Genomic DNA, 25653 nt, shown 5'->3' with positions numbered 1-25653 from the left:
GTGTGTGTGTGTGTGTGTGTGTGCGTGCGTGTGTGTGTATGTGTGTGTTTGCGTGGGTGGTTTGGTTCCAGTGTATTTATGTTGTACTGCAGATATACATTGTACTGCATAGCATATGCTCTGAAAGCGGTGTAGGTTGCTACTGTAGGTATACTCACTCTGTTGTGTTCATTTGGTTTGATGCTGTTCTTGTCCCGCATCAGAACAGAGCGAGTGTGACAGGTCCCTCTGAAGCCCAGTCGCCGGTTCTGCCCACTCTACTGCCACTGCCCCAACAGAAACGTTGCAAGAAGGCGTGAGACAGCGTTGGAAGGGCCCATTTGATTGTTATCTGCTATGTATGGGTCTGTATCATAGGGCGACAGGAGCTCAGGAGGTAGAGCAGGTTGGCTGGTAACCAGTAGGTTGCTAGCTTGATCCCCGGCTCCTCCTAGCTGAGTATAGAGGTGTCCCTGAGCAAGACGCCTCACCCTGAATGTAATGTAAATGTCTCCTGTCACTCTTTGTAATAGATGTATGGAGATGTGTTTCTTTAGGGAAACGGCCCTTGAGGACCACGCAGACCTGAAGACGTTTGCTGGCCGCTGCTGATGATCCTGTCCGTGAGGATTATCCCATATGAGAACAGTGATGCTTCATGGAGTCGTCCAGAGCCTCGCTCCCCTTCTCCCACACAGTCGACGCAGTTTAACTCAGATGTGTTGGGCGCCCCATGTGTCCATAAGTAAGACAGCTCTGCATAATTGAAGTGTGCCATGAGAGTGGAGCCAGCGCCGGGCGCAAGACTCCAAGTGGAGCTGTTTACATTTTTTAATTCCAAAGTAAGGAGTCTATCCATCCTAATCCCTATCCATAAGCAAAATGTGTATGTTGCATGGTCTACCCGTGAGGGCGAGATTGTTCATTTGAAAACGACAATAACAAGCTTTTTCTCCCTCTATAACATCTGACATTGAACCTCCATCCCCACCATCCCCCCTCAGTCCGATGGAGCGACACATGATCTTCCTTTGCTTTGACCTTCCCCTGGCAGCTCCACATTAAGCAGCAGGCTTTGGGTCGCTGGTAGCAGAGGCTCTGCCAGCTCAGCGGCCAGCCACGCCAACAATGCCCACAGCAACAACAGGTGATGGGTCCGATATAGGCACGGCCCAAAGCCCCCCAGACACGTGGAGACGAGAGGGGATCACTGCAGCTCTGGATCACAGAAGTGTGAATAGCAGGGGAATAACAGGCGTAGCTCGCGCCAGCGGCCATTATCAACGTTGAGAGATACACCGGGATCTGCCCCCACAACTACATCTCTGTGATGAAGGCCTTTCCCATTCCAGAAGACACATGAGCCTAGGTTCCTTCTTCGCTTTCTTTGTTTTGTTGCGACACCATTTAAGCTCTGTTGGTAGCAGTTTGAACATCTATTGTCTATATTTACTGTTTAACGTATGCACTTCAGCTATGTCTAATTTCAGTTGAATTCCTGTTATCGTACGGGCAATTATAAAGTGTAATGAATCCTGAATATCCTTCATATAATCTTTTAGTATTTATACGGTCACCTTCAACATCATCTGTAGACACTTGAGGGAAATTTCTCCAAGCTTTTCTACACCTAATCCGACGACACTTCTTTATTAATTGAAGGCGTGATGTGTATGTATGGATTAGAAGGATTAGGACGTGATTAGGTTGAGACCCTGGACGAGTCATGATGGGTGTCCTTGCCTTGATCAAGCGGCAGTGGGGCCTCGTCCTGGGGGTTCCCCTGCCTGGGTTAGCCTGCGGTGATCACAGAGAGCAACCTGCCCATTCTGCAAGAAACAGTGGGAAAAAACAAAGCCCTACCAATCAGTGGTGTTAATAACACCTATGGGTGCATTACTATACTGGTTATGAAGCAGGGCTTTCAGGATATGGTGAGTAGATAGGGGTTGTATCACCTGTAGACTCTAAAGCATCACACCTGCAGTATTCAGTACCATGTGAGCAGCGCTGGCTTGTAACTTTATCAGAATAAAAGTGGAAGATAAATCTGCACTATATCGGTTGTTTTACACTGAATCACTCTTCTATAGCATTTACCATCGCTGCCTCGGTCGTCATCCAAGCATTAACACTCTTTTCACTCTCCTTCCCCCTGAGGCTTTTAAGCTCCAGCAACATGTGAGAAGTCCCCCTCTCTCACACCCGCAACTTTACATACACACAAACACAATTTACTGCACACTGCAAACACATCCCACTCACACACCCACACGATCACCTCTGTTAAGTGATTTCTAATGTCCCCGCCGTTCCCTAGATAACACATCTTCTCAGCATGAGCGTTACATGCAGAGAAAACAATTTTCTTTTCAGAGAACAATCTATCTTTCTAACCTCGAGAAATAAACCACTAGCACAGTGAGTGTAAAGACAGAGGAGAAAGAAAACCGATGAAATATTAAACATACTCTGGCTGTCTATGTAAAAAGATAGGTTATTTTAGATCTACCAGTAGATAAGCGTTCTATCACTGGAAGGCTAGCTGTCGCGGGTTAACCTATGCCTATTATACCGAAGCGTTGTTTATTGATCCTGATGGGTCAATGGCATTACAAAGGTGATGATTCTTTTAAATAATGGGACACAGTTCCGAGTCGATGCACTACAAATGCAGAATTAAAAACAAGCATCAAATACAACTATCGACCAGCTGTTGCTTGACCACACAAAAACAATTAGCTCAAAGCACCGCAGACACATATTTGAACTATAGATCATCACAGTTGGGAACTGTGGTGTAAGCAGAATAATCCATAACTAGGTCAGCAGGTTAATAACGAGACACCCTGGTGTGGTTGAGGTCTGACGTGTGAATGCATCCTCCAACACACGACGATAGACTAACAAGAGGACGAAGGTAATGAAGACGTTCTATCAGTAAACTACTCTGTGTGAAGGCATTCTGTGCTCCGTGGGACAAAAAGGGAAGTGTGTCATCACACACTGGAAGCATTGGCATTTCAATCTGCCCTCCCAATAAAATGAGAGGTCACCTCCCATTCCAACGCAAAACGGGAATGGAGTTGCTATTCCCTGCACGTCCCACAGACACACACACACACACACACGCACACACACACACACACACACACACACACACACACACGCACACACACACAACCACACACACATACACGACACACTCACTCACACACACACACACACACCGATTTGTTTTTCAGAGGCGTTAAAGACGATTTTCCGCTGCAGTGATCATTATATCTGGGTTTGACCCCTGCCAGGGACCAGAGGTGAACTGGCATGACCTTGTCTTTGCATTCAGATTGTCAATTGAAAAAGAAAAACAGGAAATCAATAGTGAGCATCCCCCCACTCTGGAAGGTCTAATTATCACAAATCTCCATACATGGGTCTACTTCCTGTGACCTTTGGCTGATGGTCATGAGTTTGAACATGTATATGAAGTGCCGTTTAAATGCCCTGCCTTCTGCCGCTGAGGCTTTATGGTCAAATCTGTTAATTTATTTCATGTTGATTTATTGCCGATTTCAATGCCCTTGCCTCCGTTTAAAGACTTCCTTGTTTCGTGCATTCACTAGCTCATGTGTGTAATCATATAACAACAAGTGGCAGATCATCCATACTATAAACTATTCATATGGACGTTCACAATGGATGACGGAGTGTGACAAATTGAGTGTGTGTGCGTGTGTGCACATGAGTAGCACCCATGATAGATGCATACAATGGAAGGAAATGCATCTCCTACTAGTGCCTGTGTAGCAGGCTATAAACCCTAGTCAAGCATAGTGCTTTTGAATGCAGCCCCAGATTGGTCCGGTCCCCTAATTAAGGCCTTATTTAAGGCAGCTTTGGCCAGTTTGCCTTAGTATGGCTCGTGTCGCTGCTGTAGCGTCAACTATGTGAGTAGCATTTTGATGGATGGATGGATGGATGGATGGATGGATGGATGGACGGACGGACAGACAAAGTGCACTTTTGTAGGGGCTTCCCATTCATTTAATTAATTTTATTTATCTTTAGGATAGCCCCCTGCAGTTTGGTCGAGTGACTTTGGACTCATTCCCTCAGACCCGTGGTGGTGAGTAGTGTGGGCCACACCAAGTGTTGTCAGTGTGCAGCATGGTGAGCAGGGCTAATTCCATTCTCGTTCATTTTTGTGGGTTCACCTGCTGCTGTTTTGCCACACTTTCATCTTATCTTTTTGTTTTGTTTTTGTTGGTTACAATATTTTGGGTTTATTGAACCAACTGGGGGTTAAATGTTTGCTTTAATACTGTATTAGTTCATTTTCTTTAGGCTGGAGCTGGGTGCCAAACTGTAGGGAGGCTAGGCACCATGGTGAGGTCCCTTCACTTGCATGCGAGTTAAACCACTGGGATACAATACGTTTTTCCGCCAGTTTTAGTTTGCAGTGATGATTGATGTGAGGCACTTGAGGTGAGTGGTAGCGCCCCTAGGCACTCCTTGGCGTAGTTTGCCTCTCGGCAGTTGGCCTCAGCTTTAGTCTGGTAGGTTTTGTTTAAGTTTTGGATTGCTATTTTAGATTGTGATTTTATGTACAAAATATCTTGCCTGATTACAATAAAGAATGTTCTCCTTATTTAGCTATCTCGTTTATTAGTTTTACAATAATCCTTATTTTCAGCAGTTCCAGTTTAGGAACATTTTTGTTCGCATTTAAATAAAGATTTGGTTTATTTTGGAATTACCGTCTCTGTCCGTTCAGTTAAATGAATCTGCTTGCCTCATCAGTATTGTCCATAATATTCAACAACACAAAATGAACCTACCATATTATACTTATTTCCAGGGGTGTAATTCCCCTGGTAGCGTTTTCGGTTCTCCCCTCAATTCTCCACACTATTGCCCTCGCTACACCTGCATGTCTTATGCCTGGTATTCAGCCTGGTTCTGTCGTCGTCATGCACTAAAACAGCTTAGATTCATGGCGTTGCATAAAATGCAGCATCCATTAGGACAGTTTCTCCTAATTGAACGTTTCCCTAGAGAACGGTTAACGAGAGGCTATATACAACCACCAATCACACAAGAGATGCTCCAAGTTTTCTCAATACAACAGCCAGAGGAAGCAGCACCTTTATACAACGTGGTGGTCGTAATTGACTGCTAATCGATGTGGTCCGTCAAGAAGGTGCCCATTCAAGCATTAATGCTTTTTATAATACTATGGATGTTATGGATACAAGTAGGGATTAGTTATTCCATTTTATTAGCCTGTTTTCAAAACATATCTTTTTTTTTTTTAATGAAGTGCATTGTTGACATGCAACACAAAATACCAACAACATAAAAAACCTTTAATGTAAGAAAGAGCCCTGCAGACTTTGGGGACGCTGACTATTGCCTACAGTTTAACTTATCCTCATATTCCACCGTGCGGTGCGAAGGGCTTTGTTGTCAGTATTTTTCCCGCATGCTAATCGGCAACAGAAACCTCCGAGGCAGCAGTGACTAATATCACCCGCTGCTCTCACCCAGCTGCTGCAGGTGTTTTAATGACGCCCGAAGTCACCTCACTCACTTTCAAGCTTTGCGTTGAGCTATCGCGAGACAAAAAAGACGACTTTGGCCGAGATGAGATCTCAAGGTCTGCGGGGCATGCGATAGAGGAGGCGAAGCCGGCTGCTGCAGTGCAGATAAAGGACTAACGTTTCACCTCAGGGGGTTGGACTCATGAAGTTTTCAATACTAACTTTGTGTTTTTGTGTGTATTATCTGTTCTTTGTCCTTAATCCTCTTTATCATCAAATTCAACAGTGGTGGCCTTTTAGCTGTCTGTCATTGCTGCCTCTGAAAATAGGAATAATCATCTTGGAGATGAAATGCACTGTTTGAATTTAACTGTTTCTGTCGGTGGAAACACTGCATAGGATATTATTGAGGGAAAATGGGTTTTCAGTAAGCGAGGCAGCCGTGCCTCCATCTCCAGTTTTATGATTTATGATGTTTCTAGCCTGACGTTATGCTTCCACTGCAGTGAAAAAGGGGAGACAACAATTTGTTAGAGGTAGGATTATTTAAACTATTTAATAATAATAATCCACAAATCTCATGCAAGAAAAATGCAGAAAAACAACACACCTGGCAGTTCCACATGGAGCTACATTTGTTATTTCTTTCCCTTTTTAAATTTTTGCCAAAGGCATATGGTCTAGTTGTATGGCAGTATGTTGAGAAAATAAATACATTTCAATTAAATACGCTGTTCCTCAATGCCTTCATTCAAGTGTAGGTAATGTAGCCTACCTTGCTCACATGATATAGCTGGATAAAGCACATTCTTTTACATTCAAATATCAATGTATTATCTACATAAGGAATTAAATAAGTCCTCTACTAATGTCATCAGTGCATTATTCCATCATTTAACCTGAGATTATGATCGAACCCTCCCAAGAGTCTCAAAAGAAATGTCAAGAGTAGCGTTGCTCACTGAGGAGCAACAGGGTTTAATTAAGTAACAGACACTGAATCAGGTGTTTTTCATATTTATAACAGTCGTCCATATATATGTATATATTGCATTCAAAGTGAGCAAGGCTTTTTGAGCGCAGAGGCTGCTAGAGCGCAGTAGACCCAGACTACGTCAATGAGAGAGAGAGAGAGAGAGAGAGAGAGAGACCATGACAGTGATGTAAACGTGCACAAGTGACTTCAGCAAGGAAAGGTTCAGCTCTTTACTGCCCACACACAAACTCCCACAGCATCGTTAAAACAGGGCAGCCTCATTAAAACCGCTATAGGGCAAGAACAAAGCAACACTATGTAATGCGTTATCATTCCGTCTACCCAGTAAGAAGCAACAGGTGAAATACTGCTTGGCCATCACTATTGGGCACAAAATACTTCAATTCACATTTAAGTAATTTCATGAAAAACCGATTTGGTTAGACTTCAGAGATGAGTAACATTCATGCCAAGCCCCAGCTCTTCCTCTTTGATAGACACGATTGTTCTATTCTCCAAAGCCTTTGGGAAAGCGCACTGCATGTCCGACGTAAAGCCCACCTTCTGGGGGAAGGTGGTGACCCACCTCCACAGGTACTCTAGGCCCTCATCACACACCCAGGGGTTCCCTGTGAGGAACACCTTCACCAGCCTGCCCCACTTCTCCTCAGGGGAAGACAAGTTCCCCAGCAGACCGAAGGGAAGGCTCCGCAGGCGGTTCTGATCGAGCAACAGGAGCTCCAGTCGTTGGAGGCTCTGGAACAGATCTGGGTCGAGCTCCTGCAACAGGTTATTCTGGAGGTACAGTCGCGTGAGTTGAGGTGTGCTGGCAAAAGTGGCGGCCGTGAGGGTGCTTATTTTATTACCGATGAGGTTGAGTGACACCAGTTGGTGCAGAGGCCTCAGCGCGGCCGCCCCCAGTCCTCGTAGATTGTTATCACTGAGGTCCAGGTTCCTCAGGGCGGGCAGGTTCCGAAAAAGGGATGAATTGACCTCTGTCAGGCGGTTGCCTGATAGGTCCAAGAAGGTCACGCTGCTGTTGGGGGGAAACCAGTCGGGATGGGCCGCTTGGATCAGGTTGTTCTTGAGGATGACGTTGCGGAGCGGGGCGTGGTGAAGGGCGTTGGGCTGCAGGTAGGTGAGCCGGTTCCCTGTGAGGTCCAGCGTGGTCAGGTGAGGGAGGCCCTGGAGGAGGTTGGCTGGCAGCGTCTCCAGGTTGCTGTAGTACAGCTGAAGGTAGACCAGGCCCGGGGCGGCGCTCAGGTCCTCAGCGGTGATGGCACTGAGGTTGGTGGACTGGATGGACAGTCTGGTGGTGCTGTTGGGCAGTCCGTCTACAGGGAATTGAGAGAGGTTGCCCTGGCTACAGGCCACCCCGGTGCTCCAGATGGAGGGGCTGCATTCACACTGAGCCGGACAGGAGGGGGGCCCCAGACCACCAAGATGGCAGCCGTAGTGTTTTAGCACGGCAAGCACCAGGAGGATGTGGAGGAGGACCTTTAGACCGCTGTGTGGACACAAAACAGAGCAGGATTGACACTAGGAACATATCGATAGTGTTGGACTGAGGAACTCATTGAGATATTTCAGTAAGACAGAGTGGATTTGTTGTAAATGTGTGTCAGGCTGAATGAATAGATGACTCATGAATGATTAACTATATTCCAAAATCTACACAATGATTTGATTCTTATCACTAATTGAATCCTGATGAAAGTCCTTTATTCGTAGTGGATTAGACAAAATAATCATACATGACTTACCCCATATTTGCGTCAGATTTGTTGCTCGATTCTCTTGCTCTGTGCCTTCTGTTGTTTTGTTGCTTGTCCTGCTTGCTTTTGAGGCCCGGTGTTGCGTGGGCAGAAAATGTTGCAAAAGATAAACAAAGCCAAGCCAATGGAGCAGCTCTTTCAAACCAGAGATCATTTTGCCTTGCAATCTTTATTTATTCAACAACCAAACGTTGGTCCATTTAGCCACAAGAATACATGTACACTCTTGTCTAAGTTTATATGTTGACTGTGCTATATTGAGCTGTGATTTAATTTAATGATCTAATTATATTTATTTGAATAATCATGATAAACTTCCTCTTATCTTTGAAATGTGTTGTGCTATGGAACAGCGGAATAAACATTTCATTTGTTTGGAAAAAAAGGGAGAATTGTGTTCACGAAAGCAAAAGAAAATCAATGGCAAGAGAAAATACACACGTCGATATCAAGCCACGGATGAGTTAGGACTCAAGGTTCAGTTCGCTCTCCGTCAAGGATAGCAGCGCGCGGCCGGCGAGAGGCAGCGGCGCGGAGCAGCGCACGGTGTCTGCCAGGAAAGCCTTCCCCTTGTTCTTCTGAAGCCATCTCCACAGGTACTCTACCTTCTGATCACAGCTCCAGGGGTTGGCCGTCAGGTCCAAGCCCTCCTCGTCCAGGGAGGACAGCTGATCCAGCAGCCCTGGAGGAAGGTACCCCAGCTGGTTCTCTTCCAGACCCAGTGCCTTGAGGTGGCCGAGGCCCTGGAACAGGTTCGGGGGAAGCTTCTCCAGCCGGTTGTTGGTGAGGTACAGGTTGGTGATGTTGGCCGTGTGGTGGAACAGTGCCGGGTCCAGGCTGACCAGTTTGTTCCTCTGCAGGTTCAACCTCTCCAGTTTGACCAGCGTGTCCAGGGACTTGGCCTGGATTTTCTCCAGGCGGTTGTCAGAGAGGTCCAGGTTCTCTAGATGCGGCAGCTTTTGGAGCAGGGCGGCGGGGAGGCCGGTCAGGCGGTTCCCGGACAGGTCCAGCCAGGTGAGGCTGCTGTGGTCCGGGAACCACTCGGCCTTGGCCGCCTCCATCAGGTTGTTCTTGAGGACCAGGGTGGTGAGCGCGGCGTGGCCGAAGACACCGGCAGGCAGGTCGGCCAGCCGGTTGCCGCTGAGGTCCAGGGTGTGCAGGAGGGGGACTCCGCGCAGGACGTCCGGGGACAGGCTCCTCAGGTTGTTGCTGTACAGGTGGAGGCCCTCCAGCAGAGGCGTGGCGCTGAGTTGCAGCTCAGAGATGGCGGAGATGTTGGTGTATTGGATGGTGAGCATGGTGGTGTTGGAGGGGAGACCCTCCGAGGGGAACTCCGTCAGGGGGACTCCGGCGCAGACCACCTCGGCCCGCCGGGGGTAGCACTGGCAGAGCGCCGGACATGCCCCTGTGGCCCCGGGGCCGAGGAGGGTGAAGCACAGCAACACCAGCAGCAGACTGGGAGCCATCGCTGCAGGGGAGGGAAGGGCAGCCGACGGGTGTTTTGAATCAAATAGATTCAAATGCTAGACTTCATCCCCAGGATTTTATGGAGGATTTTAGTGTCACAAGGTCTGACCAGGATTTAACAATACACTGATTAAATACATTTTGTCAGTGAAAATAGATGAATATCTATTTTCTATTTTGTACAGCATTAAAATTGTGTTTTCATGAAGATCATTAAGGAATACATATTAAATACATGTACATATTTGAATAACTTACTGTCTGAAAATAAAGGTACATCAGTCAAACGGTGCATCGTATCGGCTCTATCAGTCCCCATTTCCAAAAGACTTGGTTATTAGGGGTACCTGTCGATCAGATATAGTCCCTATTGACTCAGTTAATCAGTACCAGCCATGGTACAGCCAACAGCTGAGGACGTACAGTCCCAAAACATTGTGACGCAACTGTGATTTGAGTCACAATGAAAATTTAAGATTTCTTTAATCAGTGTTTTGCACAACGTTTATCCAAAGTTTCAAATAAATGGTTCTTTATGAGTTCTACTCTCCAATTTAGGGGAAATGGTCACATTTATAAGGAACAGACAGTTGGTTTGTCCCTTGTTTGTACAGTTTTGTACTTTGGATTGACTTTGTTTAAGAGACAAAAATAGGGTGAAAGTTTAAAGGTTTACACGGTTCCTGCATGTCAGTACAGCCAAAGTTTGAATATATGATTACGTTTTGTAATTATTGTGGTTACTGCGGAGAACAGTGAAGTCTATGTCTGAGAATAGCAACACTCATGAACTCCCTGATTGTGGCATTAATGACACTGTTGCTGTATGATCATACTGAAGGGTTCAATTGTTTTATGCAAGCACGTTGATTCCTTTTTCAAAACGGTCTCCTCTTGCCAAAGGACTAGGATATATGATTAGTCAGAAGCTTTAGGAATTCCTTCATCTTCAGGATATCCTTTGTCTCTTCAGGAATGAAGGTAATAAATAAGTCACTTGATAAACAGCTTCACTCCTTCAAGCCTTGTCGAAGCTTTCGACATGGTTGATCATCTTATTTTGAAGCAGAGGTCATTAGATATTGTTCGGTTGGCTGGTTCTTAAATGACTTGTCTGGTAGAACCCAATGGTCAAAGTTCATCGATCTTACTTCTGATGTGATATATGTAGATACCTGAGGCCCCCAGGGGTCCGTCTCCCAGGACCTAGTCTTAATAAGATTTAGATTCATCATCTTGGAAACAATATTCTGTAGGCTAATTTGCACTTTTATGCAGATGCATATTATTATGCACAGCATTGTTTATGCTTTTTTCTCAGCCTTTGAACATTAACAAAATGCTTTTGATGTTGCACTACATCGTTTATGCAGTTTAAAGCTTGTCTTTAATGCAAACACAAACGAGTTCATTCCTTTCTCCAGAGGTAGAAAAGGGCCCTTAGGTAGGTATTGTCAGAGGGATAGGAGATGGAAAAGGTGGACTACACATATCTTTGTCTCCTTATTGAAGTCTTTAATGAACACATTCAAATCTGATCAAGACAGTGAAGTTAAGACTTATTTTTAAAGTGTAACGGCTGATTACGTTACTTTTATGCCGCTCCTCGAATACATCGCCATTTTACCCTCATGTGCATGTGCTGCATTATGGGATTGTGGACACGGTGCACTAAGGTTCATCACTAATGCACACACTCTGACACATCACTGCACTTTGCATGTCACTGCCTGGTGGCCCCCACTAGCCCAGCGCAGCTTTGGCCTCTTAAACATTAGTATTTCTAACAGTATTCTTGGCCTAATCACATCAATAACGTATTGATCTACCTCTCTCTGTAGGAGGGTCCGGTGGCGTTCCTGCACAACTTTCTCTTTCTATATATTTGTATGTAAAAAATAGAGCAGGGAAAAAAAAGCCTTCAGCTGTTTTGTGCCTTAGTGGAACCAACTTCAGACTGACTTCAGAATGTAGGGACTTGTTTCATGTTTCTTTCATCCAGGGCTTTGAGTCAGATTACAGCCTGTTCTTGTTTTAGCATGGACTTTCCTGGGATATCTCTGTGAATCTGATACATTTGTTTCTACTAAGATGTGTTTCCTGTTGTCTGTGGAGGCTTAATGTGACTTGTGTTGTTGTATCGTGTTTGATCACTTTTGAAGAATGTATTTTATTCTCTAAAGGCTCTCCTGATAATATGAATAATTAATTAATAAGTAAATAGATAATAACCTTTACATTTTTGGACTAAAGGTTTTTTTCAGTATAAACACACAACACATCTATCAATACAAACAAACACACACACTCCATGGGTTTCAGTGATACAACACACACACACACACACACACACACACACACACACACACACACACACACACACACACAGATCAAGGGATTAATGTAACTGGTCCGTCCGCACCCCAAACTTCTAACAAGGTTAGCTGAGAGAAGGATGCCTTAAGGGGGCTGAGCTGAAAACAAATGCACCATGGGTAATGGAACCCTTACAACTTGCAGAAAGCGAGTGTGGTGACCCCTCTAGAGTCGGCAGGGCAAAAATGTTTTCCAACCTGTTTGATATTATCTGGCCCAGCTTGGGTAGCGTGGGAGGCGGGACAGACGAAGATCTGTGATTACGCTGGCAACAGACAACAGGAAGAAATAACGGTTGACTCAGAAATCTGGATTAAAATAATAACAATCAGATATAAACCCAGGATTTTCATCACATTCATTTGAAAAGGCTTGAACGGCTGCTTGACCAGAGCAACAAGTCCTAACCTGGAGAAACACAGGCTGTAAACGGTGCTTGGAACATTGGTGTCAGTAGAAATGTTCAACATTCATGTTCACCATTCATAACAGAGGTGTCCTTAAATCCAGAAGATATATTACATGCGCACCTCTCGGACCTCTTTCCTGTCCGTGCGAGTGTACGTGTTCCCGCGGGATTTGGCGAGTTCTCAAGAGGAGACGTGCATCACCAGACAGTAGAGTCTTCATGTGTGTGCCCCCTGCACGGTCCCAGTGGCCTAGTTTGGACCACCCATCCGTGACGCCTGTGGTGTAGTGAGTACTGTTTGAGTGGGCCCTGACTCTAGTCATGGCCCATTCAGCAGTAGCCTGTAGGAAAGCATGGGGACGTTGCCGCCATCTGTTAGATGGTTACCGGGCCGGTCTTCCACCGACTAGCAACCTCACAAACAGTATGTCCCCCCAGGCAGCAGGCTTCTCAACAAGCCTCCTTAATATCAGTGATCACAGTGATGCTCTTACTCATGGGCACTCCTACACTTTAGTTCTAGAGTTAATACCCTTACTCCCGTGTTGATATTCCCCGTCGTCAGTCTCTGGAATTGCTGCTAGTGTTTTTGGTTACACTTTGTAATAATGTTCATTCATAAGTAGTTTATAAGTAATTTACGAGGCATTAGTTCATGATGAACTTAAATAACAAAACATTCATCGATAAGCCTTTAGATGATGACATTGACGAAACATTAATGTGCATAATGTTTAATAAGGGCTATGTTCGAGGTCCCCTAGCAGTGGATGAGGAGCATTATTTACAACACCCCTCTAGCGACATCAGAAGCGGGAGTCAACCAGATGTATGATGGATAGATCAGGTCTACCAGTTGGTAGGCTGAGCACACTCCTTTCGGTGTTTCTATTTGTTTACATTTTGCTTAAAGCAAACTATTCCATACACTGCTCAAACTGTAGTTATAGGTGTAGTTATAGTGTAGTTATAGTTACAGTGTGTTCACTGTAGAGAGGTTCAGTACGTAGAGTTACAGTGTGTTCACTGTAGAGAGGTTCAGTACGTAGAGTTACAGTGTGTTCACTGTAGAGGGGTTCGGTACGTAGAGTTACAGTGTGTTCACTGCAGAGGGGTTCAGTATGTACAGTTACAGTGTGTTCACTGTACAGTTAGAGCATGCTGGGCAGGACAGTCTCTCATGTCATATGAAGTCCCAGAGGCCACAGACAGGAGGTCTGCTTCTACCGCGCTATTTGGCTTCTCCTATCGTTCACTTACAATAGTAAACAAACAATAGTATCAATAGATGAGCAATATTGGGTCATTGAATGAAGACGCATATTGACATCTTACATTTAAATTTAGGGGATATTTCTGATGCTTTCATCCTTAGCACCTTACAATCATTCATTCACACACCGACGGCGGAGTCAACCATGCAGTGCGACAGCCAGGTCGTCAGGAGCAGTCAGGGTGAGGCGTCTTGCTCAGGGCACTCACACCTCGACACTCAGCTAGGAGGAGCCGGGGATTGAACTAGCAACCTTCCTGTTACCAGTCAACCCGCTCTACCTCCTGAGCCACTGCCCCCCATTGACAAAAATATTTCCAAGAAACATCATAACTAGGCTTGGAAATGACCAGTAGTATGAAATGTGATTTAGAGAGCGGTTGGCACACACGCTAGAGGCCATGAAGCACTCCATAATGTATGACTGCCAATTTGCTTTAGGCTGTTTTGAAAGATTTATCTTGGCGAAGCTCGCTAACTGCTTGTACTCTTGCAAGGCGGAGATGGACCTCCTCTGTGGACAATCTGTTCAGAGGAAATGCAGGACATTATAGAGCGACCTGCCTGTAAAGAAGAACATCTCAACTATCGTCCATGTGAATGGATAATGATACAAGAAACCCAAAATAACTTGTTTGTATTTACAGTATTAAGAGCATTGCCTTAAGAAGAATTGGTGTGACTACAGATTTAAATATTGCATTCAAATCACATCAAATTCATCAAAAGTAGCTCACATTTCAATTCAGAAATTCATCTTTAACAGGGATTTCCTTGAACTGATGCAATTGATGTATACACAATATTTTTTTTTCCAGGAATTCAATGTATATTCATGTTGATCTCCATCAACACCTTAGATTGAGATTAGTATTTATGACTTCCACATTGAACACATTGATTATTTTAGTGACTCCTTCTCAACGGTCCATAGAAGACAGCATACATATGACGGGTTATTAACCAAGTCTGAGCGCTCAGTTCATTATCAAGGCTAGCTGTCTAGGTTTGGGAGCTTGACATTCCCTTTAAATGCAGAGCATTGTCAGTGTGTAAGGAAAGGGTCTTCCTAATGGAAGCTCTGCTACAAGAGAGACAATTGACTGAAAGGCCTCCAATAACCCTGATTTTCACCAATTCGATATGGTGGAAACCTATCTTCCATCCCAACATTTACGCAGAATTGTGTTGGATTTGAATCATTCATTAGTTGTTTTTTATAAATAGGTGACAAAAATAGGTGAAAATACCAAATACTTGTCAACTATTTTTACAAATATTTACTTTATTTTTCACTATGCTTTTTAGAATAGTTTCTAGTAAATTATATTTATCATCTGTGTTCCATCTTTTATCATATATAACAAACATGTGGGTGTTTGTGCGTACCAGCTATGGTATAGTATCATAAACATCATACTTGACCACTTTGCATTTATTCAGTAGCACATAAACACCTCAGTTTAACAGCATTTTTTAAGATACCTTAACATAGGCCCTACACCTTTTCTCTGCTCCCTTGAGCTGCCAAAACACATTAACCCTCAGAGTATCCATCAAGTTTAATGTTACTTAGAACTCCTAATCTGTCGAGCGCAGGCTGTTCTTTCTACAATGCAAGTATTCACTAACGGTGGGAGAGCCTTTATGCTGCTTAACATATAGTACAGCCTGTGAAGGATTAACACCTTGTGTGCTGATCCCTTTTCTCTATTCTGAAGCAGAGAAAACCCATCCCCAGGCCTCGTTGTAATTGAAGTTTAATGCAGCAATAGAGAAAGTCTTGCGTCAGTAACAGAATTCAATACCAAATGGGTAATAGTCTACCTTTAAAAACTGTACTTGTAATACTTAAACTATAGACTTCTATACACCACAGATTATACATCAGTGTGCACTATTAATTGCTAGACGAAGATCAAACGATTTCATAGGCTATATATAGAAAAAACATTTTGAAACACTTTTTGTGTGCAGTTACGATTAACACTTCCGGTACAAGTACATTATTTTCAACTTGTCGGTGCCATTTTTTCTTATATTTATACATTTTATTGATATTTATACTGCGAGGATGATGCAGCCCCCAGGGCCTCCGTTAGTCATCGTCCTGGACGTTGTGTCCGGGCTCCGTCTGCCGCAGCAGAGGGCCGCAGTCTAGCGCCCTCTGCTGGGGTCCGGGGCTAAAGGAGCCGGTCCTGAGCGGCCGTTTCTACAACTAAACGCAGTGGCGTAGCCATAAATGTTCAAATTGTTGAGGAAAAAAAAAAGGGCGGGCAAAGCCTGACAAGTAGGCGGGCCTAGGCCATCTATCAATTGTGGGCTGAGAAATTCAGACTTATCGACAGGTCAATTATTTCTCAGCCCACAATTCCAATGCAGATGGCCTCGCCATAAAATAATTAACAGCTCTTGTGGAGGCAATCTTGAATTCAGTGAGTGAATTTGTGCCTCCGCCTCTGACTTAATGACTGAAGACTTGGTTTTAAATTACACCATTAGGGCATTATAAGGGTTTCATAACAAGCTAACAATAACAGGGCTAGGGGAGGGGAGTTTCAAAAGCAACATTGAACAAAACAAAAATACAAGCAGTTCGCCCACACAATAAACATTTGTTGAACAATATATTAAGGCACCGCTGTTGGAAAGGCGTTATGGTGGGTCAGACAGAATGGGCCCAAACGGCGAGGGAGATGCTATGAAATCCACCTTATGGACCAATTGAGACAGAGACCTCAAGCATCCCCCAACAATCCAGGACAAGGCTCCGAAACATGCTCCACGTTTGACCTAGCTTCAGGTACCATTAGGATTTACAAAACACATCTTTATTGTCTAGAATGCAGTGGTGTTTTTATATGTTATTTTATGCATTTTGACATTCCCGACATTGAAATTCACTGACGGAAATAAAGAACAACCAAACGACTCATTTCCAGATATTAACCATTTGTATAACCATTTATTTTTGAAGATGGAGGAATAGATATCTGAATTCCTACAATGTTTTTGGTGTTTCTTCACATTGTTTTATAATGTGTGCTATATTATAATAAACATTAGTCATTTTTAGAAGACATCCATATGTCAAGACTGATTATAATGCAATGCTATCCCCTTTCTTAAGTATATCAATCATTTACAGGTGAGACATATATAATATGTGCAGTTAGATTTGGTATCCATGTCATAAAGAGAAAATTAATCACAATTCTCTGGGTTATAATTAATAAACAGACACTGACACACACACACACACACACACACACACACACACACACACACACACACACACACACACACACACACACACACACACACACACACACACACACACACACACACACACACACACACAGCGTTGGAGGCACACTGGTAGTAGAATAAGGCCTCTATGTATTTGTTCTTTGGTGCTCATTGTCTATATTGTTTCTTCCTGGCTTCCCTCCATCTGTATTACACAACAGATGGACAGTGTTCTATATTCTTGTTCACAAAAACATTCCAGGACGATCCAGTATCTGATGGTAGATAAATCGGTTGCAGTTTGCAGTCTATATACACTGGACCACATAGATTGGATTAACGTCACAGAATATGCTCAAATGTAGAATAAAAGTACAATAAAATTAAAATCATCCGAACAACCTCGGTCTGCCCGGGGTTAACTGTGGAGAAAGGAAAGAAAACAAAGTGAGAATCCAAATCACACACACACGCACAGACAGGTGAAAAACAGTAGTCACAAAATGCACACACAAAAATCCACATCAGGAGGAAGACAAGTTAAAAAGGACAGCTTTAGTCTATTGCAGACGGAGCTCAAAGTAAACCAACAAAGAGAGTTATTACTTGAATTATGTGCAATGCACGGATGTCCAAAATAACCACATAAAAAAAAAGCCAATCACAGAGCATGAGTCATCAGAATCCATCTAGTGCCATCATGCATCTCATCAGCAACCTGTTTGCTAGGCAAGAGCGAGGCCAGGGGCTTTGCACGGCCACACCGTCCACAAGGTAACTACAGAACTGGAGGGAAAGGTTGAGGAGTTTCCAGTTCTTATGTTTTTCTGTTCTACGGTTTACCATGTGGTTCGAGGTCTTTCAGACATCTTAAGTCTACAAAAAAAAATCTATTTCAGCAACTAAAATACATCTACATACCACAACAAACATAGGACAAAATGCAAACTCCAAATGCACACTGAACGCACACAAGTCATGCAGCTAACTACGTGGACGACACCCCAAAGCCATGCGTCATCATTTACCCCCTCTTTCCTCAGTTTATCCGGTCCTTCCTCAGAAGAACCTATCATCCTCATCACTATCCACCTCATCCAGCGACCAGCTCCAGTCCCCCAGGCCAAACTCTAGCAACCTGGAACAGCGGAGGACAGTCTTCAGGACCTCCAGCACAGCCTCAGCCCCCGTTAAATACATGCCCCCGTCCCAGACGGAGACCGGCTCAATACATGCCCCCGTCCCAGACGGAGACCGGCTCAATACATGCCCCCATCCCAGGTGGAGACAGGTTCAATACATGCCCCCATCCCAGGTGGAGAAAGGTTCACTACATGCCCACGTCCCAGGTGGAGACAGGTTCACTACATGCCCACGTCCCAGATGGAGACAGGCTCAATACATGCCCCTGTCGCCAGGTGGCGGTAGAGAGTTGCTTTCAGGCTAAGCCCGTTGTGAAGAAGCCATGCGATTTAATCTTGTTGCCCCCCCACCTCGAGGTGAGTTTTTATTAACGTCATTGACAAAAATAATGAGTTCAAGAAACAGCCAACGTAGGAGGAGGTCTGGGGCATCGAGGGCCACAATCGAGCAAGCAGAGGGTCAGGCTTCACTACTACTTACGCAGCATCCTAGCAAGAGGGGCACAAGGATGGTCATGGCCAGGGGGGTAGGGGGGTTTGGGTGGATGGTGGTGGTCAGTGGAAAATAATGCGGAGCATGGTGGGCCCAGAGCTAAGAGGAGGGAGGGGGGTTACAGTGAGTAAAGGGAAGTGAGGCTCCCCAAACCAAAGTCTTCTCAGACCAGGTCGTTTTAGCAGGTGTCTCTGGAGCAGCATTTTCTTAAAATCATTTTTAATTCCACCTACGTTATGCAGTCAACGGGTTATAAATGCAGACACTTAAATATAACAGCGAGTTACGTCCAAGTGATTTGATCGGACTGGAGGCATTCCATGAGTGCTGAATGAGTGTAACAGCACTGGCACAGGTGTTTCTAACAACGACATTAATGATCATAATCAGCACCACACACATCTCTGAAGCGACTCTGGTGTCAACACAAGCAAGTGTGTAGAAAAATGTTTAGGTGTTGCCGGGCAACAGTCCAGTGGCGGAACTATTTGTGTTGGCGGAGCCAGCTAAACGATAAGATAAACAAACAAATCCTTACTCTTAACTAACAAATGGCGGGTGTACAACTATTGTATAAAGCTAACACCACACCGGAGGTCTTGCTGTTTCACTGAACATCAGCACGGCTGTGATCATGTCCAGCCCTCGGCCTGTACCTTGTACCTACTGCAGTGCTGCTGATGGTCACGGTGACTACATTCAAGCCCATTCAAAACCCCATTAGGATAACCACATCCGACCAGCATCTCTTCTTCCGTGCCACCAGTCACGTCAGGTCTAAGGAGAGAGAGCGGGGGGCGGGGGCGGCACTCGGTGCCTGAGCATCACTTAATGCACCGGGCGGCAGTTATGCATTAATGCTGCGCATGGCGCCGTGTCTGTCAGTGGTTTAATAAGCCGGTGGGTGAATCACAGCGGGCTTCAATGCGCTACGTAACCCAGAGAACAGCGGCTCGGTGCAGCACCACATGTCTTTGTGCTAACGAATAAAGGAAAACGTCTCTAACGGATCAGAGCCCCCTCCTCCCGACCAGCAGGGCTCACCTGGGCTTCCTGGCCGACGGCGGCGGCTGCTGCGTTCTGCTCTGCAGCCGGATGGCGCTGCGGTGGGGCGACACGCGGGGGGATCCCCGGGGGGAGGCTCGGGGGGACAGCATAGGGGAGGAGCGTGCGGGGGACTCGGCGGCGGCCTGGTGGCTGGGCGGGGCGGCGGCGCTGGAGGGGTGCCTGCGGGGGACGCGCTTGAGGAGGCGGCCCACCCAGCGCTGCTGGTCCTCCTGGGAGCAGGCCAGCAGGATCAGCTCCTTGGCGCTCGACATGTCGTAGTTCACTAAAGGGACAGGAAGAATCGTCTGTAAGGTCACGCCATGCATGGAGGCGGGGCCTCCCTGAGCTACAGGCCCCTCCCCCTGCATTAATGTCTTTTATTTCTAGGCTTGACTGGCAAACCGACAATCTTTCTGTTTTCAGTTTGGCTTAACCAGCCTTCATTTTTTGGATTTGTATTTATTGTAATTTACTTCATGTACTATAACTATTCTCTTTATGGGAGAGAGCCATCATTTTTCTCCCAGTCCGTGGTGGGCGTGGACCAGATAACATTGGGCAGTAAAATGAAAGGTTCAAACTGGGCCACGCTTCTGCTCCTGGAGACTCAAATACCCAGTCTGGGATCAAATCAGTCTGATGTTCAGCAAGGTGATTTTACTCATTACTTGGACCTCTGTGTTAATAACCTATTCTGGTGACACAAACACCGTGATTAGGATTGTGTTTTGCTTCCTGGATTTGGTGTTTCCCCCTTTGGAAAACAAGCAACTTCTCATTTATACACTAAGTATAAATGAGTATCACTTTTCTATTCAGGTCAAACTGCTGTATGGACTTATTACTTACTGTATCACAACCAACTTTGGAATCTGACTTCTGCAGAAAATACACTCAACTCAAAGGAAGACAATTATAAATTAGCTCAATGGTTGACTGAGATTCATTGCCTATAGCAGCTAAATGCATTTTGTTCATGAGACTTATTCTTCGATAGTTTTCGATTCAAAGGCATTTACATCTTGTCTGGCTACGGTAGAATAACTCCTGATCAACTGTGTGTGGACCTGCACCGAACACCACTTAAATATGTATTTATGTATGGAGATTCATATCTACACCATCTCATCAATTATCTAAACATAAAGGAACTTTCCATTCCCAAGTCTCTGTTGGCAGGAAGGTGTCATGATCACTGCAAAACAGGAAGTCCGAGCTCTTTATTCTGTGAGCTCATTATTCTGAGAGTTCAGCAGTCAAAGGCACTGTGGTGGGGTTTTGCCCCCCCATACTGGGTTCAATCATAGGGTTGCCTGATGGCTGAGGCCAACAGAGTCGCATTGGGAGAGCAAAGCTTTCATTTCACTCTCTCAATTGTCCCAAGGAGCCAGTGCTAAAATGTGATTCCAAAACCTAATCTATTTGCATGATAAAAACGATATCCCCCAGTGTTGCACAGGGCTGGCTCTCAGCAGGGGCGGGAGAATTCACAATGTTTGTATTAGTTAAAATAAATCATTGAAGTTTCCACGCTGAACCCAGCATTCATTAAAAACAAATGAGCTACGCCTCATCCTGGGCTGCTGAGAGGAACACAAACGGCTGGCCCCCAGGCTCAGCTCTACCAGAAACTGAGCGGGCCGACTGGTAACCGGAAGGTTTTGAGTTCGATCCCTGTCTCCTCCTAGCTGAGTGGCGAGGTGTCCCTGAGTGAGAAACCTCACCCTGACCAGCTGGCTGTCGCCCTGAGTGGTTGACTCCGCTTTCAGTGTGAATGGATGGTAGTGAGTCGCTTTGGATAAAAGCGTCAGCAAAATCCCCTGAATGTATTGAGTAAGAGGAGCAGGGCTCTCATTCAGGTCTCTCCCGCCCGGCGCTGCTGACCTTTGCAGGGCGCGATGACCTCCTCCTTGCGGTCCAGGTGGTCCTTGTGACACTTGGTGTGGCAGCGCCGGCACTCGAGGGCCGGGGGGGGCTTGAAGACGTTCCACAGGGGCCGCGTGCACGCCTCGCAGCTGGACGGGAAGTGGTAGAGCGTGGGGATGAACTCGTGGCCCTTGTGGGGGATGAAGGAGGGCCGCTCGCCAAACACCACCGGCTCCGCCGCAAACTCCTGGTCGCGCTTGATCTCGCCTTCGTTGGCGTACAGGATCTGTGGGGGGGGTGGGGGGGGGGGGGGGGGGGGGGGGGGGAATATGTGTTAAACATGTCAGTAAAATGCTTTCCTAGCCTTCTTTTTCGTATACGGGGAATGGGTTAACCTAGCGATTGTTAGAGCTTGGTACTTGTTTCTACATCCTTACTATCATTATGACAGCGATATATTGTATCTCCTTTTTCTGACAAATGTACTTATTGTAAGTCGGAAATGCTGCCATTAAGTTACAAGCGGAGGCCAGGTGTGTCCCATTAACGCCCAATCAGCAGTTGATTGGGGAACCATATCAGCCAATAAGAGGAGATGAATGCAATATAATGCGTTTAATCTATGGAGGCAGAGATTTAATGCAAACCAATAGACCACTAGTGCTGGAGTTTGGTTCTCCTTTAAGATCATTTGGAGCATATTTATCATTTGAGGAGAAGGAAGAATATAAGAAAGAGCTAGCTGGGGTCAAAATGAAAGGGAAACGTTCAAACACCCAGCAATGTCACCTGGAATATCTTTGGAATCTCTTTGGCATCGGCGCGGTACCGTGGAACAGTTTACTGTGGGAGGAGAGAGAGTCAAGAGTCAAGACTCAACAATCAAGTAAAACTCAACGGTTGGGAAGGTATTCACACAAATTGGGTTAATTTAATCACCAAAACTATGAATTCAGCGAAATCGAGGTAAAAGTAATTTGCTGATGTGGAGGATGGTGGGGGGGGGACTCACTCAAGGTCCAGCGTCATGAAGGGGATGGCTTGTTCTCGGTCCAGCTCGCTGTTGTAGAACAGGATCTTCCTGCTGCTCACCACCACGTACTACACAACACCGAGATGGAAAGAAGCACAACGCGAGGTCAGAGGTCGAGGTCTCTGTGGTGGTCATGGCGAGAACGACAACCAAACCTAAGAAATAGGATGGGGAAAGTGTACCTTTTTGTCCCAGCCAAAGCGTTTGGAGCTCTTGGTAGGAAGGGCCAGCCAGCCCTCCAGGCGAGAGTCTGCTGAAGAGACCAGAAGCACAGGGAGCTCATGTCAAGTACAACCGTTGCTGTAACATCTGGAGGAGTTCATATCACCAACCATAATCCTAATCATGGTATGCAACAACGTTTTAGAAAACACACTGAAAAAAGCATGCAGCAGTGTCACCACAAGGGCAGACCAATTTGTGCTTAAAATGGCTGAACCATAAATAGCAGAAACCCTTGCCTCGCCTAGAGCAGGAAAACATTTCTGTTGAGGAAGATGCATCAGTAGCCAGCTCTCTGGATTTAGAACCAACACAACGCAGCAAACAACACCATCAGGCCATGTAGTAAGTTTAAAGGTAAGAGGGACACCGCCCCCTCTTCACACATACAATCCTTTCTCTAGGTGGAACAATGCTGTTATCAGTGATCACTGTCTGAGTCAGGAGTAATGACCCAAATAAGGGGATGACGGGGTTAGAGCACAATAGGGGAAGATGAATAGAGATTATACGTGATTCTGTTAGAAGCAGAATCATGACTTGCATGTCAGATGGTTAGAAAATTCTGCATGGGTTATTTAAAATGTCAAATTCAGGAATTGGTTCTCTTTAAAATAATACAATTCTTGGGATGTAAAATGTTGCCTACAAGTTACCACTTTAAGACAGTGTTGCATTGTAAAGGGCCAGTTGATCCTTCCACTCTAAAGCTACAGTACGGTCACTGGGTAAGAGTAATTAAATAATGCAACTGTCCAATATTCTGTGGAAACATGGCACCTATTGTCAACAAAATCACATAACCGGAAGACAAATCGTACAGCACAGTTGCACAACTTTAAAGCCTCTTCCCCAGTAGCCCAGTGGTGGCCTCATTGTGTTTAACTCTTCTAAACGGGATCGCTGTGGCCTGCAGCGACCCCCTCACACCACACTACGAGCGCGTGCTGCCGTGCACAGTCACCTGCCCGCACGGGCTCCGCAGGGCGCCCACAGGTGAGGGCCAAGGGTGGGCCCCCCCCCCTAGCAGGTCCCTCCTCCTCCTCCTCCTCTTCCTCCTCAGAGCCGGAGGAGTGGAAGCGGGCTGAGCGCAGGTCGGGCCGCGTGCCGATGCTGACCGACTTCTGCGTGCGCTGGTACGTGAACGACATGGACTCGGAGGTGTGTGAGTGAGTGATGCGCACTGCAGCCCAGCATGGGGGCAGAGAGAGGGGGGAAGACAGGAAGGAATAGCAGAGGGGGAATGAGGGAGGCGTGTCCATGTAGGGGAGGACGGGGGATGGATGGAAAAAGGTCAGAAAATACTTGACAGAAAAAAGACAAAAGTCGACAGTAAAGAGGGTTGAGGACTTGGACAGAAACAAGTGGGGAAAGAGAAAAGGGTCTGTTTCCGTTATGAAGCGTCCCCCTGGGTTACCTGGGTAGGCCTCGTCGGCGTCCAGGTCGTTGCCACTGCTGATGCTGGTGGAGTCCAGCGAGTGGATGCTGAGGGAGGTGATCTGGCAGCGCAGCTGCTCGATGTCGCTGTCCTTGCTGTCAAGCGCCATCTGGAGCTCCAGGCGCGTCTGGCCCTCGTCCGTGATCACCTGTCACCACACCAGAGAGCGAGGTGGGGGGAAGACATTGTTTTTAAGCCTTGGCAGAGTGGAAACCCGTCGGAAACAATGCTTTGAGTTGAAAACAGCCGACTCCATTTCTCCCTGTGAGAAAAATCTAGGAATGAATATCTACAACTTGCCATTAGACCTTCATCATAACTAGACTCATGCGCCCGCCCTCTGCTCTACAGTGACCCTCTGCAGCTTGTGGCTAGCCCTGGGTCTGCTGGCGGCCACTCTGCTCACCGCCTGCATGTCGTTGACCTCCCGCTGGTACTTGATGATGATGCTGTTGAGCTTCTCCTTCTCCGAGCGCAGCTCCTGCTGCAGCTTCTGGTTCTCCTTCTTGCGGCGCCGCACCTCTGTGTCGTTGACCACCTGGACGCCTTGCACTGTCTGCCTCCGGTTCATCACCTCCGTCAGCTTGTTGATGGCCTGGGGGGAGGGGGGGGGGGCCACAACATGTTATATGTGTTCAAAGGCCACCATGCCTTCTTGACACTTTTGCACACAACGTGTGTTGTGTGCCTTTTGGTCCACATCACACAGCATCCCACCACCAAACAATAGCCCACATTCCTTACACTTCAGCCAGCCCCATATTTTGTCCAGATGTCCCCGAGTGGATCAATAAAGATCTCTTCTGGTGCTTGGGAAGGACCAGGAATCTCCATAATGGCTATCAGACCTCTAAAGGAATGAAGACCAGCGCCTCAGGCCTGTTCCCGGCCTTCCACTGATTGGATGTTAGGGACCATCAAGTACAAACACCGTGTATGATTCATAGCCACACTCCCACGGCTGAGAAGGCTTTCAAGCTATCCCGAGTTCGGAATTTCGACCATCTGGAATTATGTACTTTAGGGACAAAGAGTATGCCTCTTATCTTAATTCCATATCCGGTCATTTTGAACGGTGGGCACTGGACGTTTGCAAGGGGAACTGAAACACTCCTTCACACACTCACCTGGGTCTTGAGGGTTCTCTCGCTCTGCAGTTGCTTCTCGAAGGACAGTTTGACAGCGCTCATGTTCTGCTCCACCTCCTTAGCTTTAGTAAGTTCTGTGTGGACAAAGAAAATGTCAACATTTCCCCATCAAACAAAAACATGCCACTTCCAATGGGAGCTTGGCTACCAAAAGGCAAAGCTAATAAATCAAAGTGACTCTTACTATTTGAATAAACATTTTTTAGGTGAACAAATTACT

The 25653-nt window shown here is 46.0% G+C and overlaps 2 protein-coding genes across 2 annotated transcripts in view; both read right to left on the bottom strand.

Moving 5' to 3' along the window:
- Nucleotides 1-8734: 8734 nt before the first annotated feature.
- LOC307087602 (uncharacterized protein) lies at nucleotides 8735-9736 on the bottom strand (the record flags this gene model as incomplete). Its single annotated transcript, XM_079753221.1, has 1 exon — nucleotides 8735-9736. One exon carries the CDS (start codon nucleotides 9734-9736, stop codon nucleotides 8735-8737), a length of 1002 nt encoding a protein of 333 aa, XP_079609347.1.
- Nucleotides 9737-17024: 7288 nt separating this feature from the next.
- LOC307087797 (rho-associated protein kinase 2-like) overlaps nucleotides 17025-25653 on the bottom strand; it is a 36501-nt gene continuing 27872 nt past the window's right edge. Inside the window, 10 exon segments of the mRNA XM_079753444.1 lie at nucleotides 17025-17466; nucleotides 19724-20009; nucleotides 21611-21878; nucleotides 22382-22422; nucleotides 22425-22435; nucleotides 22605-22693; nucleotides 22808-22878; nucleotides 24265-24433; nucleotides 24692-24880; nucleotides 25413-25507. Coding sequence (XP_079609570.1) covers nucleotides 17463-17466; nucleotides 19724-20009; nucleotides 21611-21878; nucleotides 22382-22422; nucleotides 22425-22435; nucleotides 22605-22693; nucleotides 22808-22878; nucleotides 24265-24433; nucleotides 24692-24880; nucleotides 25413-25507 — 1223 coding nt within the window. The 3' untranslated portion in view covers nucleotides 17025-17462.

This window comes from Pollachius pollachius, assembly GCF_949987615.1.
Source record: "Pollachius pollachius genome assembly, chromosome: 16".
NCBI lineage: Eukaryota > Metazoa > Chordata > Actinopteri > Gadiformes > Gadidae > Pollachius > Pollachius pollachius.
Note: the sequence above shows the minus strand (reverse complement) of the source record. Positions and strands in the feature narration are given on the sequence as shown.